Source organism: Culex pipiens, chromosome 1 (assembly GCF_016801865.2).
Source record: "Culex pipiens pallens isolate TS chromosome 1, TS_CPP_V2, whole genome shotgun sequence".
Lineage (NCBI taxonomy): Eukaryota > Metazoa > Arthropoda > Insecta > Diptera > Culicidae > Culex > Culex pipiens.
Window position 1 is genome coordinate 110,452,753 of NC_068937.1, and position 17,677 is coordinate 110,470,429.

General features: G+C 43.9%; 1 protein-coding gene and 1 long non-coding RNA gene across 2 annotated transcripts in view; both read right to left on the reverse strand.

Annotated features, from left to right (window-relative positions):
• The window catches only part of LOC128092433 (uncharacterized), a 148,836-nt gene that overhangs the window by 60,672 nt on the left and 70,487 nt on the right, over nt 1–17,677 (reverse strand). The gene's annotated exons all lie outside the window — the stretch shown is intronic.
• Nucleotides 13,300–14,288, reverse strand: LOC120417202 (protein D2-like). The gene is made up of 3 exons (XM_039579168.2): nt 14,133–14,288; nt 13,728–14,068; nt 13,300–13,647 (listed from the first exon to the last, which is right to left on the reverse strand). The coding sequence occupies exons 1-3, from the start codon at nt 14,214–14,216 to the stop codon at nt 13,497–13,499; spliced, it is 576 nt and encodes a 191-aa protein (XP_039435102.1). The 5' UTR covers nt 14,217–14,288; the 3' UTR covers nt 13,300–13,496.

The window sequence follows — 17,677 nt, forward strand, 5'->3', positions numbered from 1 at the left end:
GTGAGTAGACATGACTTTCTTTCCACACGCATATCTCAAAACTGGCTGAGTCGATTTTGGCCGGGTTTGACTTTTTATTACCACTTTGGGGTCTAATAAGACCCTATTCAAAATTATGAAGTTTAGTGAAGTATTTTGAAAGTTATTTTTAGTAAGTTTTTTTCTTAACTTTTTCTTACTTTCGGTAACCCCTTAACTACAAGCAACAATTGTTCCAAAATGGATTATGATGTAACACACAGCTGAAAAGAACTCCAAAACTCTGTTATGTATTCCAAAAGAACTTATTGTATATTGATAATTCACCAATAAAACCGAATTGAATTGAATTGATTTTGAAAGTTATACTATGCAAAAGTTTTTTGTAAACTCAAAAAAGGGTGATTTTTTGCATAACCTCAAAAGGCCAGGACTTTTTGTTTACGTGCGAGAGTCGCACCAGATGCGAAACGCCCGGTTGCCACATTTCTTCATATGAGAGTCTGCATGTTTTCTGGAAAAGTCTGTACCAGATATATTTGTTTTTTACTCATAAACTTATTTTCGTCAGGTCCTTTTCGGTGCTGGAACCTGATTTAGAATCAATTAGGACAACTTAGGAGCTGAATTAATTCGTAAATGTGAGGAAGGCACCAACCACCTAATGGTGGATTAAGAAACGTCAACGGGGTCAAAACCGATTTGGATTATTTGTATTTTCAGTAAATCAATTAGGGGGTTCGAGAAGTATTTCATTATTTTTTCTTGTCTAAGAAAACATTGTTCCTAACATCATGTATTATCATTTAAGAAGTGAGCACCTAAAATTCCTCGACATGACCTCAAAATGGGACAGGCTACTATGCACTAGGCTTAAAAAATTAACGGTCACTGGCTTAGAACCCTATTTTGACAGTGCAATAGGGCCATGGCGTTAAATCGTGCTGCCATCTGGTTTTTTTAAATGCAAGTCGATAAAGTAGTCGGTTTCGATGGAGAAAAAGTGGAAAACGTGGTCTAAAAATAGCGACCACCTCCGTGTACGCACGAGAGCAAGCAGCAGTCAAGTGCTCAGTGCTCCATCGTTTTTTCGATTTTTTTCGCCGTAGTTTACCGTGATTAGCCGCGAGTTTGCTCCACCAGCATGCCAAGGGCCGGCCGTGGCCGTGGCAGTTCGAGTGCGGCCTCGAAAAACCCGCGAAGTTCGTCTACCGGCCGTGTGCAAAAAGGTAAACAAACCAACGCCGTGTCGACCGCCATCGCGCAGGGGAGAGTGAGCGCAGAAGGAATCGACAAAAAGTTACTACATCCCGGATATGTTCCGAGATCACCAGTGCGAACCCGTTCCGGTACTTCCGGTGCCACGACCAGCGGCACATCAACATCCGCCAACATCCCCATCAGGAACGAGTTCCAGATGCTGAGCGACGACGAAGAAAACAACAACAACAACACCGACGGTAGCAGCACTACCGACGACGACGACGACGATGATGGTCGTGCACGGAAAAAAGTGCCGAAGTCAAAAAAGAACAATTCTCCAACGGAACGAAGACCACCTCCAATTTTTGTTGTGGACACTTTGGCGGACGATGTTGACGAGTTGCTGGAAGGCCTCGGATATTGTCTGAAAATCGGTAAGTCGGCAGTGCAAGTGATCACACTGAACAGAAAAGATTTCGACCTGGTGCTTGAAGAACTGAAGCGTAGCAACTTCAACTTCTACACATACGACCCAGAGAAGCCCCCTGTTAAGGTGGTCTTGCAGGGTTACCAAGACCGTCTGATCGCCGACCTGAAGCGACACCTCTCGAACGCGGGAATAAAGCCACGGGAGATAAAAGTGCTCTCGCGAAAGACAACAGTCACGGGTACGCATACCCTGTACCTGTTGTACTTCGACCGCGGCACCGTCAAGATCCAAGACCTGCGGCGGATTAAGACGTTGGACGGTTTTTGGGTAAACTGGCGGTTTTACACCAAGAACCCGACGGACGTAGCGCAATGCCACCGTTGCCAGAAATTCGGCCACGGCTCGCGGAACTGCAATCTCCGGCCCCGCTGCGTGAAGTGCGGTGAGTCGCACCTCTCGGAGGCGTGCGCACTGCCACGAAAGGCGGACTTGGGGGACAAGGCAGAACAAACCAAGCCGCGCGTAAAGTGCGCGAACTGTGACGGCAACCATACCGGCAATTACCGCGGATGCGTCGCGCGCAAGGCCTACCTCGAGGAGCAGGAAAAGAGGAAGAAGAAAGCAGCAGCGTCTCACTCTCCTCAGCGAAGTACGAACGCAGCCGTTCCTGCAGCTGGACAGCGTACGGTTCCAGCGGACAACCCAGCGATCCCTCCTGGATGGGGGCGTTCGTTTGCCAGCGTGGTCGCTGCCGGTAGCGGCGATGCGGCCCAGCAAGGAGTCACCGGGGAAGATCTCTTTTCCCTGCCGGAGTTCTTTGCTCTCGCGGGGGAGATGATGACGCGGTTTCGGAGCTGCCGTAACAAGGCGGAGCAATTTCTGGCCCTCGGGGAGCTGATGATCAAGCACATCTATAATTGATTATTTTTGTCTGTGATCTAGTTTTAAGCTTTCTCTCTATCTATCCTTTTCCTATTGCACTTTCTGTAAGTTTTTTGAAAACTTTTTCTTACTCTTGTCTATTCCATAGTTATAAGTAATAATTTTTCGATTGAATAACGATTTAAACACAGCTGAAAGGAACACCAAAACTCTGTTGTGCACCTAAATGAACTCATTGTAACTTGATTATTCACAAATAAAACCGAATTGAATTGAAAAAATAGCGACGCCATCCCCCTATTGGAACCCAGAGAGTAACAATTCGCCTCTAAACCGAAAAAAAAGTTCTCCGATCGGGCTCAAATTTTTTCTTAGGGTTCCTTGGCCAAAATAATTCGACCCGTATGTTTTTGTTTGGCCATTAGGATGACCTACGTCGTGCTAAGGTAATTCGAAAAATTGCAATTTTCGTCATTTTTCGCAAAAACCACTTTTTTAAAAAAATCATATCCGCGTCATTTCATCTGATTTTAGTTGTCTTAGACGCAAAAGAAAGGTGATAAGTTTGGCTATTTGAGAAAAATAGTAAGAAGTTTCAAAAATCTAGCTTAACATTTGAAAAAGTCGTATAAAAACTTAAAATGGCGTTTGACCGTGTCTGAACCAAGGACTCCTCGGAAAATTTCACACAAGATACCAAAAACTTACATTTTTTGCATTTGCAAAGCGGATTCAGTGGCTATTTCTTAACTTAATGTTAACGTGTTAACATTCCATAGGTCGCCTTCCCTAAGGTGTCATGATAAGGTCTAGCTTGTGACGATACACTACCTTCCCTTTACTAAGCAATCGAATCCAGAAGGGAAAAGGTCACTAGGGTACGTTATCCATTAGTGGACCCCTTTCCTATAGTGGACCCTCTGAAGGGTTTTTGATGAAAAATTGAATAGAATCACAGTTTCAAGCGTGTTGTTGTCTACAAATCTTTTATTTGGCATGTTCAGCATCATTTAAAACAATGTTGACTGACATTGAATCGTCCTTTTCACCAAAATAATTGTTTTGAGTTCGACATCTGAAATCAGCCATGGCCACTAGCATTTTCACAACAAAACTGCATTCATATTTTATGATTGAATTAACTATCCAATCATTTTTTGACTGATTATTTAACTTCAGCAAGTCGAAATAATGTAAGTTTAAGGAACTTTACTAAAATATAGCGAAGAACTGCTCATTTTCGAGCAAAAATTAGGAGGGTCCAATATAGGACAACGAAAATCAAAACTTTTCCAAAAGTGGACCCCTGTTAATTTAACCTTCAAAAATGAAGACCCCTGTTAATTTAACCTTCAAAAATGAAGAAAACTGTGTATTTAAGCAAAAGTTTCTCTTAAACATACAATAAATGCTTGTTGTAATCAACCTAAACGCATATTTTTTCAATTATGAGTATAAATATAGCCGTTTTCGTGTTTGTTTGCGCACATACTAGCGTCAGATTCCCGGTGCCGTGCAAAATCGGATCTTTCTAAATTAATCAGAACTCGCGGGTTGTACAAAAAACATTTATTCTTGATTCGTCAGTTATATTTCGCGGTCAGTAGTTGGACGGACTAAATAGTGGACTGTAAACACTAATCTTAGTAAAACTGCGTCTGATTTTGTCTGAACTGGTCAGTAGTACGGTTCGCAGAGCAATGACCAACCGCTAGTCGGTTCCTGCTGGCCAAAGCTACTTATTTGAACCTCAGAACTCCAGGCACTCACTGGATGTTCTGTTTTGTTGTTGTATGTGTTATGCTGTCTGTTTTTGTGTTGCTGTACTAGAGCATAATCTGCACTGGCTCACAAAATCTACTCAGACCTGATCTGGGCGCGTTCATACCGCCCGCCTTGAAATACTTAGTATTTTAATTAAACTCCTACTTGAACCAGTGCCTATGGATTAGTCTACTCTGAATCTGAACAGATCTGATCTGAACAGTCTTGTCTGTGCTGTTAGTGTGTTGTTTTTCACTGTTCTTCTTCTTTTCTTCGACCGTGTTCGGTAAACTGCTACCGCTACTGTTGACGACGATCGCGTCATCCTCCGTCCGTTGTCGCTGCTGTGCGTGACGACTGCGACTGGTTCGCCATCGTCTGGTACTGCGACTGCTGCTGCGTCTGGATACATTTGATGATGCACTGCTGCTTCTGCGACCGTTGATTGTTGCCGAGTGTTCCAGCGCTCTGCACCTTAAATGCCCTAACTCTGGGCAGAGTCGGGATGGCAGTTCCGACCCGTCCGATCAGAACAGCGCCATCCCCGATTGCCTTGTGCTGGAACCTCGCTTCAGCTTCTGGCGTGCTGAATTGCTGGAGATCACCGTCTGTTGTCGTGCTGATCTGTTGTGGTGATCCAGCGCTGTATGTGCGGCATATTTTTGCCGCCCGCCATTCCCACAGCCGTTTGCCGTGGTCCGCTGATCTGTGCGGCTGTCGTGCCGCTCGCCATGATCTGCTTATTCTGCACTCCGGGTATGCAGCTTCCGTCGTCTGCATTTGCAGACTGCTCCGCGCTCGGATGTTCGGGATTGCGGCTTCAGTGCCGCCCGCCGTAGTCAGCTGATTGTGTCGACGACCAGTGTGTCGTCCGTCGTGCTCCGCTGCGTGCGCCGCCCGCCGTTGTCAGTTGTGGCCCTTGAGCCACCGTCGGTTTACTGCTGTTGCTGGACTGTCTCAACAATCCCGTCGTACTTGCGGCCTGTGCGCCGCTCATCGTGATCCGAGTCAGTTTGTCGGTAAATCCGTCGGCCAGTGCGTCGCGCGCCGTGATCTGTGTCGCTGCACCGGGTGTGCAGTCAGTTTCCGCTCGGTTTCTCGTCGGCCGGTGTGCCGCAAGCTCTGTCCGTACGCCGCACTGGATGCGCAGTTGGTATCCGTGCTGATCCGATCAGTTCTTGCTCCTGCTGATGCTTCCCGTGTTGTCCATCTCTCCTGCTACTGTTCCTTGTCTGTGATCTGCTGTCTGACTTCAGGACGTTTGCGTTCTGGATCTGATCAGTGCTGTACAGCTGATACGCACTGAAATGCAAAACCTCCGCGAACGCTCAGAGGAGTTGCAGCTGACTGTTGTACCCAGGACGCTGTGTAAGCTGTGACAACGCCTGGACCTCATATCGCTGAGGCTGCGACCTGTCGTGGCAGGTGGTCTGATGTCCTGAAGTTGGCCAGAAGTGGCCGTCAGAATTGTCCACAATGTGGGGACGTTGTCTCCTTGGAGACGTCAGTAGTGGTCACCAGAGTGTGACCTGGTCCGTAGATGGCAGCCTAGACGCAGTAGACGTAACTACCGGCCACTGCAAATGAATTCAGCGCCTCAAGACGCTGACTGCCGGCTGAGGTGGGACGGTAGTTCCGACCCGTCCGATCGAAACAGCGCCTTCCCTAGTGCTTTGCGGCTGGATCCTCGTCTCTGCAATGGCGCGCAGAGTTGTTGACGGCTGAGCAGATGAAGCGGCTGCTCGCTGAGCTGACGAAGGCAAGGTGCCTCCGATCTGATGAGCTGCGGGGAGACGGTTGAACCCCGAGCTCGACACGACCGAGATCGTGCTGATGATGCTCTGGATCTGGACGATATCGCTGATGCCGTGATGAAAAGTTCTGCTGAACTGTCGGCGGACTGCCGCCGTCTGTAGTCGGAGTCCTTCTCCGGTGCACCAGAAGAATACATGCTTGATTCGCCGTGTGCGCTGAACGACATTTCCACCGGGCCCTGGTGGGTGGTCGCTAACACGCGGCTGAAGTGTCCGTTGCAGCTGAGTCTCCGAGTACTGAAGTCGGATGCGTCGCGCGCTCGCTGACTCGCGACGAATGGAACTGGTCTGTTGGGCTGATGAAGTGCCAGCTTTAAGAACCTGCGGTGTTGTACGGCTGAGCAACTGAATGTTAAAGTAAATTAACAGGTACTTAACTTGGGTTGCTTTTGGGACGGCTGTCTGACCCGTCCGATCACGACGCGCCGCCCCGAAAGGCTTTACTGCTGGCAACCTCCAATCAGCGTGTGGCATGCTGAGTCTGCGGCGACGTGGCTGATCTGTGCCGGCGAACTGTGCTGCAAACGCCGACTGCACCGATGGTTGAACTGGTGTAGAACTTCAGCGATCGTAATCGCCGAACTGAACTGCTGCTCCAACATCACCGAAACAGCCACACCAAGGTCTGCACATGCCCTCCTCCGCATCTGTGCCGAACAGCTGTCGCGAGATGCACCGCAAAGTGCATCACTGCACGCAGATTCGGCCAAAACCATTCCGGGCTCAACACTCACACCCGCTGTGGACGCCCTTGGCGACGTCCCTGTGTTTTTCTGCTGACGGGGTGCAGTGCACAGAAAAACACACTGCAGCTGATCGGGTGTGTGGGGCTTTTCACAGGGCGAGCAACACATCACTAGCAACGATTCGTTGCACTGGCTGGCCAGGATCACTGGCACCGGACCGAAACAGTTCTTCAACGGCGGTCGGATCGAACCTTCACTGCACTGTTTTCGTCCGTAAACTTCTTCAGTTGCACTGGGACGGACATCCTTTCTTCAGCGATTTTTCTCGCAACCGAACGTCACCGCCGAGCAGTATTCTCGACAGTAACCGCATCCCAGCGACCGTGTCCGACGGAACCGATCTTCACCGTCGCGGATCGCACTGATTTGCCACCGACAAACACAAAATTCGATCGCGCACCGACTTTTTCGCGACCAAATCGAACTGAACAGCACCGCCGAGCTGTTTTGCTACCGAAACTGCATCGAACTGCAGCAGAACCGATTTCGCGATCGATACCGAATTCGCGATCAAAACAAACCGAGAAACGTCATCGGTTGTTTGACTTTCGACAGGTCTGCGCACATCTGTCACTGCACGAGTTGCTCAGTAGCTCACTTTCTTCGCAGACTTTTTGCCACATCGTTGCAAGTGTGAGCACCGACTTGCATGCGATGGGCACGGACTTCTTTTCCACTTCACTGTTGTTCACCACCATTTTCCTTCTGCAGCACGGTTTTCACGACGTATTTTTCACGGCGTAGTCGGACATAAAATGGTGGGACCGCCATTCGGATTTTAGGCACACGATTTTCTGGCGGAATTTCACGGCACTTTGCGGACGGTTCGTGTGCAGACTTTTGCCAAACCGACGGCAGATTTTGGTTTGGCCACCGAACTGAAACTGAGCAACTGTTTTTGGAAGTTTAACTGGACAGAACGGAACTGTCAGGTGCAAAATGTTTACAAAAATGCACTGCACGCGCACTGAACGGAACGATATCGCGAGTTTTCGGCGGTTTTTCCTCGGGAAAGTGGTTTTCTGCGGCGGGTTTCCAGGTACTGCAGTGCGCGATGGCCACAGCGAGTCCGGCGCCATGCTGTACTGCGGCGGATGATGGCGGAATCTTCTTCTCCGTGAATTCCAGCTGGAGATTGTTCTGCGCCGACTTCAACGCCATCGCGATGCACAACGAACACAACTGAACTGTCCTTTTTCTGATCGATTTGCAGGCACCAGGGGAACCGGAACCTTACGGATCCGGTTCGAAGGACCAAAATATGTTTGCGCACATACTAGCGTCAGATTCCCGGTGCCGTGCAAAATCGGATCTTTCTAAATTAATCAGAACTCGCGGGTTGTACAAAAAACATTTATTCTTGATTCGTCAGTTATATTTCGCGGTCAGTAGTTGGACGGACTAAATAGTGGACTGTAAACACTAATCTTAGTAAAACTGCGTCTGATTTTGTCTGAACTGGTCAGTAGTACGGTTCGCAGAGCAATGACCAACCGCTAGTCGGTTCCTGCTGGCCAAAGCTACTTATTTGAACCTCAGAACTCCAGGCACTCACTGGATGTTCTGTTTTGTTGTTGTATGTGTTATGCTGTCTGTTTTTGTGTTGCTGTACTAGAGCATAATCTGCACTGGCTCACAAAATCTACTCAGACCTGATCTGGGCGCGATCAGTGTTAAAAGTACCAAAAATGCTGAAGCCGTAAGAATTTTAAAAATAAATCAAAACTATAGTTAATTGTTCTTAACTGAAGCATCATAATTGCAGTTTGAAATGATTTTTTATAATAATAAATCAATAACTTGTTTAAAAAAACGATATTAAAGTATTACAACAACTGCTAATAATGTTTCAGAGATGGCGAAAAAGATTCCACTTGGTGCAGGTGGGATTTGAACCCAACAACTGATCAACGGTACTGATCCGCGTTACCAATATGCTACTGCGACCGGTGACAAATTTGTTATCTATTGGTGTACAGCACAATCGAATGTCGCGTATTGGATTTCAAAGCTTTCCCATACCAATTGTTTCTCTTTCTATCCTTCTCTTCCACACTACCGTCGTTGCTATTGTATCTCAAATTCTCGCTGAGAAGAGTCTATTTATAGAACTAACTTTGTATTCTACGCCTTCGACATTAAATCAATAACAAAACATTTTTTTTAAATAAACGTGCGTGGTTTTATCATCAACTGTAAACACATCTATTGTTTAGTTTCGGTCAACCATTTATGTAATTAATATGGAAAAATTTGCATCAAAATTACTTTTTTCAATTATTTTTATTTTTACAGTAGTTTTTGAAACATTTTCTCTGATCTTTTTCGGAAATAAATGTGTTCACCCAAAGGAAAAATATATCTCAAAATCTGCAACAGTGGATTTGCTGCAAAAAATGTCATATTTTATAACATTTTTTGCAGCAAGCCCCTAGATCATTTTTGCCCGCGTGTAAACATTTCAGCGATCTGCAGCTCTCACCAACACATATAACGCTGGCCCGTCCCCGAGCAACACTTCAAAGAGAAGCATATGTTGGTGCTCTTTCACACACTTTTCATCAAGCGTCCATGGCGCGGTGGTAGCGTGTCGGATCAATAACCAAGAAGTTAGCGGTTCAATCCTCGTTCTGTCAAGGGTTTTTTTTGTGAAATACAACCAAAAAGCCGTCGGTAATGTCGATAATTATCGGTAACGGGCAAAAATGTCATACTCCTATATCGCAAAAAATGCATGAGGACTAGCCTGTCCCATTTTGAGGTCATGTCGAGGAATTTCAGGTGCTCACTTCTTAAATGATAGATTATGATGTTAGGAACAATGTTTTCTTAGACAAGAAAAAATAATAAAATACTTTCTCGCACCCCCTACTCGATTTACTAAAAAAAGTCACTTTTTTGAACAAATTTTCTAAAATCGCTTGGAATCAATACAAAAACTGCTTCGATCAGGTGTGTATTATCGTCAAACGATAGGTTTTTGTCCATAGATTAAGATGCACTATCAATATTGGACCAAAATTTAAGTTTTTGGACTCTCCCAGGCGGATTTGTGTCGAAAAAATCGCATTTTTTCGAAACTTTTTTCAGAAATGTTCATTTAATTTAGGGTAGCCTATTTTTCCCAGTAAAACCAATACATGCAGCTTGTAGGAAATTTCATGGCGAACATTTTTCCTTCTGAGAAAATCCAATTTCGACACTCCAGAGCCGAGATATTTGTGTTTTAGTAAGGAAAAAAGAGGCAATTTTCAAAATTTCTCAAAATTTAGAAGCAAGGCCTACTAATTACACGATGTAGCAAGCATATGTCTCAAAGGTCAGGGTATGCTTTTTTATAGTAATTTTGGCCGCTGAATCCGAATCTGAAATCAAATTTCGTGTAAACAGTGATGTTTTGGAGCTACACCCTTTCGGAATGTTATTTGCGTGTTTATGAGGCAGTTTTTGTAAATATTGCTCGGTTTGTTCTAGAGGTCGTATCGAGGTGCTCCGATTTGGATGAAACTTTCAGCGTTTGTTTGTCTATACATGAGATGAACTCATGCCAAATATGAGCCTCTACGACAAAGGGAAGTGGGGTAAAACGGGCATTGAAGTTCGAGGTCCAAAAAACATAAAAAATCTTAAAATTGCTCGCATTTTAGTAAAACTTCATCAATTCCAACTCTCTTTGATGCATTCGAAAGGTCTTTTGAAGCACTTCAAAATGAATGAGGATTGGTTTAACATTTTCTCATAGCTTTTGCAAATTACTGTTAGAAATGGTTTTTTTTAAACCTCAATATCTTTTTGCAACAGTCAGCAACACCCATACTCTTTTAGTTCAAAAGTTAGGGAGTTTCATGGACTATAAGCCTACGGTAATAACTTTTTGGCCAATCGCAGTTTTCCTCATAGTTTTTCGATTTTTCTAGAACAAACATTTTACAACGTTAGTTATTGTCCCATAGCGGCTGTTTTTAGTCTAACTTTTGTCATATTCGAAATCCTCGGAAAATTCAAACTTCAATGCCCGTTTTTACCCCACTTCCCTTTGTCGTAGAGGCTCATATTTGGCATGAGTTCATCTCATGTATAGACAAACAAACGCTGAAAGTTTCATCCAAATCGGAGCACCTCGATACGACCTCTAGAACAAACCGAGCAATATTTACAAAAACTGCCTCTTAAACACGCAAATAACATTCCAAAAGGGTGTAGCTCCAAAACATCACTGTTTACACGAAATTTGATTTCAGATTCGGATTCAGCGGCCAAAATTACTATAAAAAAGCATACCCTGACCTTTGAGACATATGCTTGCTACATCGTGTAATTAGTAGGCCTTGCTTCGGAATTTTGAGAAATTTTGAAAATTGCCACTTTTTTCCTCACTAAAACTCAAATATCTCGGCTCTGGAGTGTCGAAATTGGATTTTCTCAGAAGGAAAAATGTTCGCCATGAAATTTCCTACAAGCTGCATGTATTGGTTTTACTGGGAAAAATAGGCTACCCTAAATTAAATGAACATTTCTGAAAAAAGTTTCGAAAAAATGCGATTTTTTCGACACAAATCCGCCTGGGAGAGTCCAAAAACTTAAATTTTGGTCCAATATTGATAGTGCATCTTAATCTATGGACAAAAACCTATCGTTTGAAGATAATACACACCTGATCGAAGCAGTTTTTGTATTGATTCCAAGCGATTTTAGAAAATTTGTTCAAAAAAGTGACTTTTTTTAGTAAATTGACTAGGGGGTGCGAGAAAGTATTTTATTATTTTTTCTTGTCTAAGAAAACATTGTTCCTAACATCATAATCTATCATTTAAGAAGTGAGCACCTGAAATTCCTCGACATGACCTCAAAATGGGACAGGCTAATGAGGACAGATTTCATAGGGACGTGGCGTTACATCGTGCTGCCACCTGGTTTTTTTAAGCGCAAGAGTGTAAAAGTGCTGAGTCATCGTCTAAAAATAGACGGCGTCCTATCTCGCCCAGCAAAATGAAGTCGATAAAGTAGTCGGTTTCGATGAGCAAAAGTGGAAAATGTGGTCTAAAAATAGCGACGCCATCCCCCTATGCAGATTCTGATATACTTTCATGCCGCCATGCATCACAATCATGCGACTGCCAGTTGGGTGTTTAAATGTCTGTTAGGATTTTTCGTTCTTTAAAGCCAAATTTGTTAACAAAACATATTTGTGTATGATGAAAAGTGAGCAAAATCCATCTTTTATTCATTATATCTATCATTAGACCTACACCATGCATCAAAACATCAAATATCGGTTAAATTTGGTATAAAAATAAAAGTTTGCCTATAGTGGACCCGGGTCCACAATCGAATTATGGACCCGGGTCCACTATAGGAAAAGGGGGTCCATGACAGGCAAAATGGCTATTTTTCTGCTCAAAAACAATAACTGATGAAACAAATAGTCAAAATTGTTCAAAAGACGTCAGATTTCATTGTTTTGTACAAAGGGTTATGAAAAAGTGCTTAAAATATTGAAAATTTGTGAAAAATGTGCTTCGGCTCTACTAGGGGGTCCACTAATGGTTAAAATACCCTAGTTGTGTTTGTCCGAGCCGGGATTTACACCCCGATCTACCCGCTTACGAGGCGGAAGCGTTACCACTGGGCTACGTGGTTCTCGTTTCAATTCGGAAAGACTATCCACTTGGTCTTTAACTTTTGTTGTAGCAAATAGAAACAAAACATCCACTTTTTAAGTGCAATCGTGCTTCTTAATCTTAATGTAGAAGGCAAATAACAAAGTATTTTCCTATTCTTTGTGAAACTCGTTAAACACTATTTGCTATTTTTTCCTAATTTCCACCAGTCCAACCACACCGCGCCGAATAAATCGCGCGGCACCACGTCGTACACGAACGCGTACGCGGAATAAAACTAATTGAAGTAAATTAGAGAGAAGGTCGTACCCCGATGATGACCGCCAGTTCATCGCCGTCGATTGCGGAACAGCAGCCAGCAGTGGGACTAATTAGCACCCACGCGAAAAGTTGGTGGGGTGAAACCGTTCTAGATTTAACTACGTTGTTTTTTCCCGCCAGTGAAATATCGCTTATTGAATCCGAGGATTAATTGTTACGGCTTCTGACTCACAATCAGAATGTTCAGGGATCAAATCCCGGTCGGTACATTTGAAATTTGGAATCAGGAATTTGAACTTTGAATATGAACAAAAAAAACGAAACTGAATCAGGTGGGATTCGAACTCACACCGTTGGATTGACAGTTTGGGACGCTATGCAGTCGAACATCACTCTTGCAGCGTATTGCTCCGTAGTGTTGAAACATGTTATCTTCTCATATTAAATACGCGCTGGTCCCTGACTTGCCTGAGGGGACTGGAAGTCTAAATATAGATCGAGAATCCTTCAGATACTTGCTTCTATGTTTAGGCGCGGCCGAACAATGTGCCCAGCGACCCTCGGAATTGGACCTCAAGGAGCTGAAATGGGTCGTGAAATATCGCTTATTGAAAGGTAATTTTATTGCAAAAACATCAACAAACACAATTATGTCACACTATTCACGTGGCGATCACTCGTAAAGTGAGTGAACACACGTTTACACTATCAGCTAGTACAGACAAAAAATATCAGCTTGGTACACTTTGTAATCAGTTCCGTCGTGCCATCAAACGGCCATAAACTTTAACTCGTCTCAGTACTCGTTGGACGCCGGAAATTGCGCCAGTATGACCGGGACGTACTCGTCAAACTGGGCGATGAAAAAGTTGCCGGCTATCGGATGACCAAGACTGTAGCGGCGGGCAAAGTCACGCGTCGAAAAGCACAGCCGGGGTGTTCGATTTCTGCGAAAAATACGAACAGAGGGATATGAAAGGAAACTATTCCCCACAGTGAGAGTGCGATGGATGTTCGTTTGGCCTACTTTCGGGAGACTCGTGGCACTTCTGAGTAATCATTCCTGCAGTACTGCTGATACAAAAGGAAGATGTACCGATGGAAGCCTGTTCCCGAGCGAGGAAACGTCGGCAGATACTCGAACAGGACTTCGCCTTGCTCAACGTGCTTGCCGGGAATGTTGCCCACAATCCAGTGAGCAAACTCCCGGTTCAATGGCTCCGTACGGCTCGGTGAATCTGGATCTATCATAATTAGCGTGTAGAACAAGATAGGATCGGCACACCATTCAACTTTGGGCTCGATACGGACCTCGGCCGGCGATAGCTCCTTTCCAGCGTCCACCAGTTTCTTGGACCGGTAGACAACCTGTGAAAACGGCACCCATTTAAAACTCTTTCTAAAATCTTCTTCTCCCGCACACCGTACTGACCTTGGCAAACACCAGCGGAGCACGATCAATCAACACCGGAACGATGTCGTGCTCTTTGAACATCTGATTGATGTCGGCTTCCATTACGCTGCTGCTGCTGGAACACAATCCGGCGTTGTTACACGACCGATTAACTGCACTAGACTGCAAGTCGACCTAGCAGATCATCAAACGACCTGAGTCCAGGCTCAGGCTGAATCCAAGCACGGTTTGTTTTGTTTGCGTGGTAAATACAAAGTCACACACACACACACTCATTCCCACGAAGCCTTTCGAGACAGTCGCGAGCTAATCGGGAGTTTTTGTTGTTGTTGATAACGCGTCGCGATACGGTTGAGGAAGAGCCGAAGTTGCTCAGAGCAGTGGACGCGGCAAGCCTTCATACCAAAAACTAGTTCTAGCTGGATTGTCTACTTGTCTGTGGAGTATGAGCCCCGAAGTGGCTGCACTACACTTTGCAAACGGAAACAAAGTTGGTTTCAAGTAAAGAAGAAAACGTAACGCAAACCGTCGTCGGAAGAGCTAAAGGTCAATCCAAAGTGAGTACGCTGACCATCGAGCAGTTGATACGCTGGAATTGTGCAGTTAACTTCAATGGAAATATCAAGGCTTTAAAAACTTTTCGTGACTGACTATTAAAATTTTTACGGAAGCAAAAATAATCTTTCTTTGAGAAAAAACATCAAATCGTCGTGACCATCTACAACCTTACCCCGCCTTTAGATGGGCTTCGATCGGAAAAATTGCCAAAAATCAAATTTTCTACCAATTTTTGATCTTTAAAAATCTTTGTAAAGAAGAACTCCTAAAATTTGTAAAAAAATTAGGGTTGGAAGTTTGACTTGTTTTATGTGACTTTGACAATGTTTTTAAAAATGTCATTTTTTTAGGGGTCAACTTTGGATGTGTTTGTTACTAACACTTCCTATATTTTAAGCAAAAATAAGTTTGCAGTATTTTTTTAGTGTACCAGACTATGACTCTACTTATTTTTCTACAATTTAAATGACAATGGTGCCATTCTATAGCAGAAAATGTAAAAAAAAAAATAGTAACAAATTGAAAAAGTGACTGTAAAAACATAAAAAAAATAGATAGGCAAAATGTAATGATAGGAGGTGATAGAATATGCCAAATACTACCAAAAACAAACATAAACTAAACAAGATAAATGCAAATTAAAATATTAAAATAAAACAAGAAAAACATAAAACAAGCGAAGTGAAGTTTATCGTGGAACAAAAGTTGCTAAAACTGACCTTCTGAACAAGGGAAAAATAAAAATTTTCGAAAAATAAATTTGGGCCGTAGAGGGTTACGTCTTAGGTACCTTTTGACCTTCACAGATCCCTAAAATTCGATTTCAATCCTGAAGTTCAACAAAATCCGGTAAAACTCCGTGCATCGTTATGAAACATGTTTCGACCTGAAAATTGCTGCAAGTGCGACAACTCGCCAAAGAAATTTTAGTCAGAAAGCGTTTGACAAAAAAGTGTCCACGTGGTTTACGGATGATTCCGCTCTAGTTTTTGTTTATTCAAGGTCAAACATAAAATCGTTTTATTTCGGAACGTCAAAAAGCGACGAACGGTAATATGTTAATATGATCAATATACGTAGCTGATTTAGCAAAGTAGCACAAACTTGCTTTGCAATGATGCAACATTGCGTTTTTTAGCTGGCAATCATTGGAGCACACCATCACATGGCTCATTCCATCTGGAGCGGAACAGCATTTGAAAATTACCCTCTCCGATCCTGCTCAAATTTGGCAGGGCTGTTGATACCATCAAAACTTGCAAGAAAAAAACTTTAAAATTCAATATCTCTGGAACGAAACATTTCGTGATTCTTATGTAAAATTGGCCGGGGAATACGATGGTGAGGTCAAATAAAAAAAAATAAGCTGAATTGTTTTGAGAAACAGCCATTTAAAGTTTTCAATTGCGCAACACAGGTAGGAAAAATAAAGTTTATCGAAATTTTGATCACGGAAATGGATTCCTTCCGATTTCCTTCAAAATTGAGCTTAAGACCGACCTTCTAAGATTTGTGGTTCCAGAGATATCGCCTTTTGAAAATAGGGGTTTCGCTCAAAAAACGCCAAAAAGTCGATTTTTTGGGGAAGTACAAAAGTGGAGGGGGTGGTCCGATTTGGATGAAATTCGGGATTCTCGCATGTTTTGATGGCATCAACAGCCCTGCCAAATTTGAGCAGGATCGGAGAGGGTAATTTTAAAATTTGCATTTTTTCGTGCACGGTTGAGATGGAATGACCCACATGTGATTGAACTACCAAAAATCGAGCGAATATTATTACCAAAATTTCTATTTATGACTGTCCGTTTTGCTGAAGCTTTTTTTTACAAGTTTACACACATTTAAAGCTGGGTCCGATGGTGTATTGATTAGCGTGGTTGCCTCTATAGATAAACCAGGATAAACCTAGTTGGCTTGGGTTCGATTTCAGTCGGCTCCGGTGGCATTTTTCGAGACGTGATCAGACGCCTTCCGTCGGATGGAGAAGGAAATGTTGGACCCGGCCTAAACATAGAGGTCGGGTCGTTAACTCCTGTCTCCGTAAAGTTGCTGGTCGGCAGGTGGACTCACAATTCAATGATCGCCTGTTCGAATCTCGCAATGGATGGGAGCATAGGTGTAAAAAGAGGTTTGAATTGCCTCACCGCTCCAAACCTTCGGAAACCTGGTTTCAAGTAGGAATCTCGCAATTGAGAACGCCAAGGTAATGCTGGTGAGCGAACAATTTGACATATTAATACATAAAACAACAAGCCGAACAGGAAATTAATACATACATTAATACATAAAACAACAAGCCGAACCATCAAACTCAATTTTAGCCATTTCACAGTCGTCAAAGGCAGGCGAAAATTGCTTCCCGCACATCATCAATGATGTATGAACGTGTGGAAAATTCGAAATCGTTTTGCTACTGCCGGACTGACCCTACCCCCTTTCAGCCCCAATAAGTATCGCCAAAATTCACAACCCCCCTCAAATTCTGCTGGAGGTGAGCAGAGCGGCTTTGATGATTGCGTCCGCACCAAGTGGTATGGTATCTTCACTAGATGCTCTCAATACTGTGTAGCAATTTGTTTCCGGTTAGGTTATGATAAATCGTTTGCTCAATTTCTCGAATGATTGTTGTCGAACGGGGTTTGTTATGTTTGCCGCCACCGCGTCCGAGGCCGTACCTGGATACCTGTGTTCTCGCGGTTTGCCTCCATTTATTGATACATTGCTGATCTGGGACTAGGCGTAAGGTGAGGTGGCGTACACTGTGCGGGGTCCCAAAATACGGTGCATAATAAATCAAATTTCTACCAGGCAGGCCGGCACAACGTGAGAAGATGAGGCACGCGCAACGGACCGACAATCATAACACTTGGTAATTGATATTCATTATGATCGCAACCATCCGGCCAGACCAGGGGTGATTTGTGTGAATTATGTCTGTCTGTGAGTCAACGACGATGGGTGGTTTATTGAGGGAAATGATGTATTCATTGAACTGCAATATTATT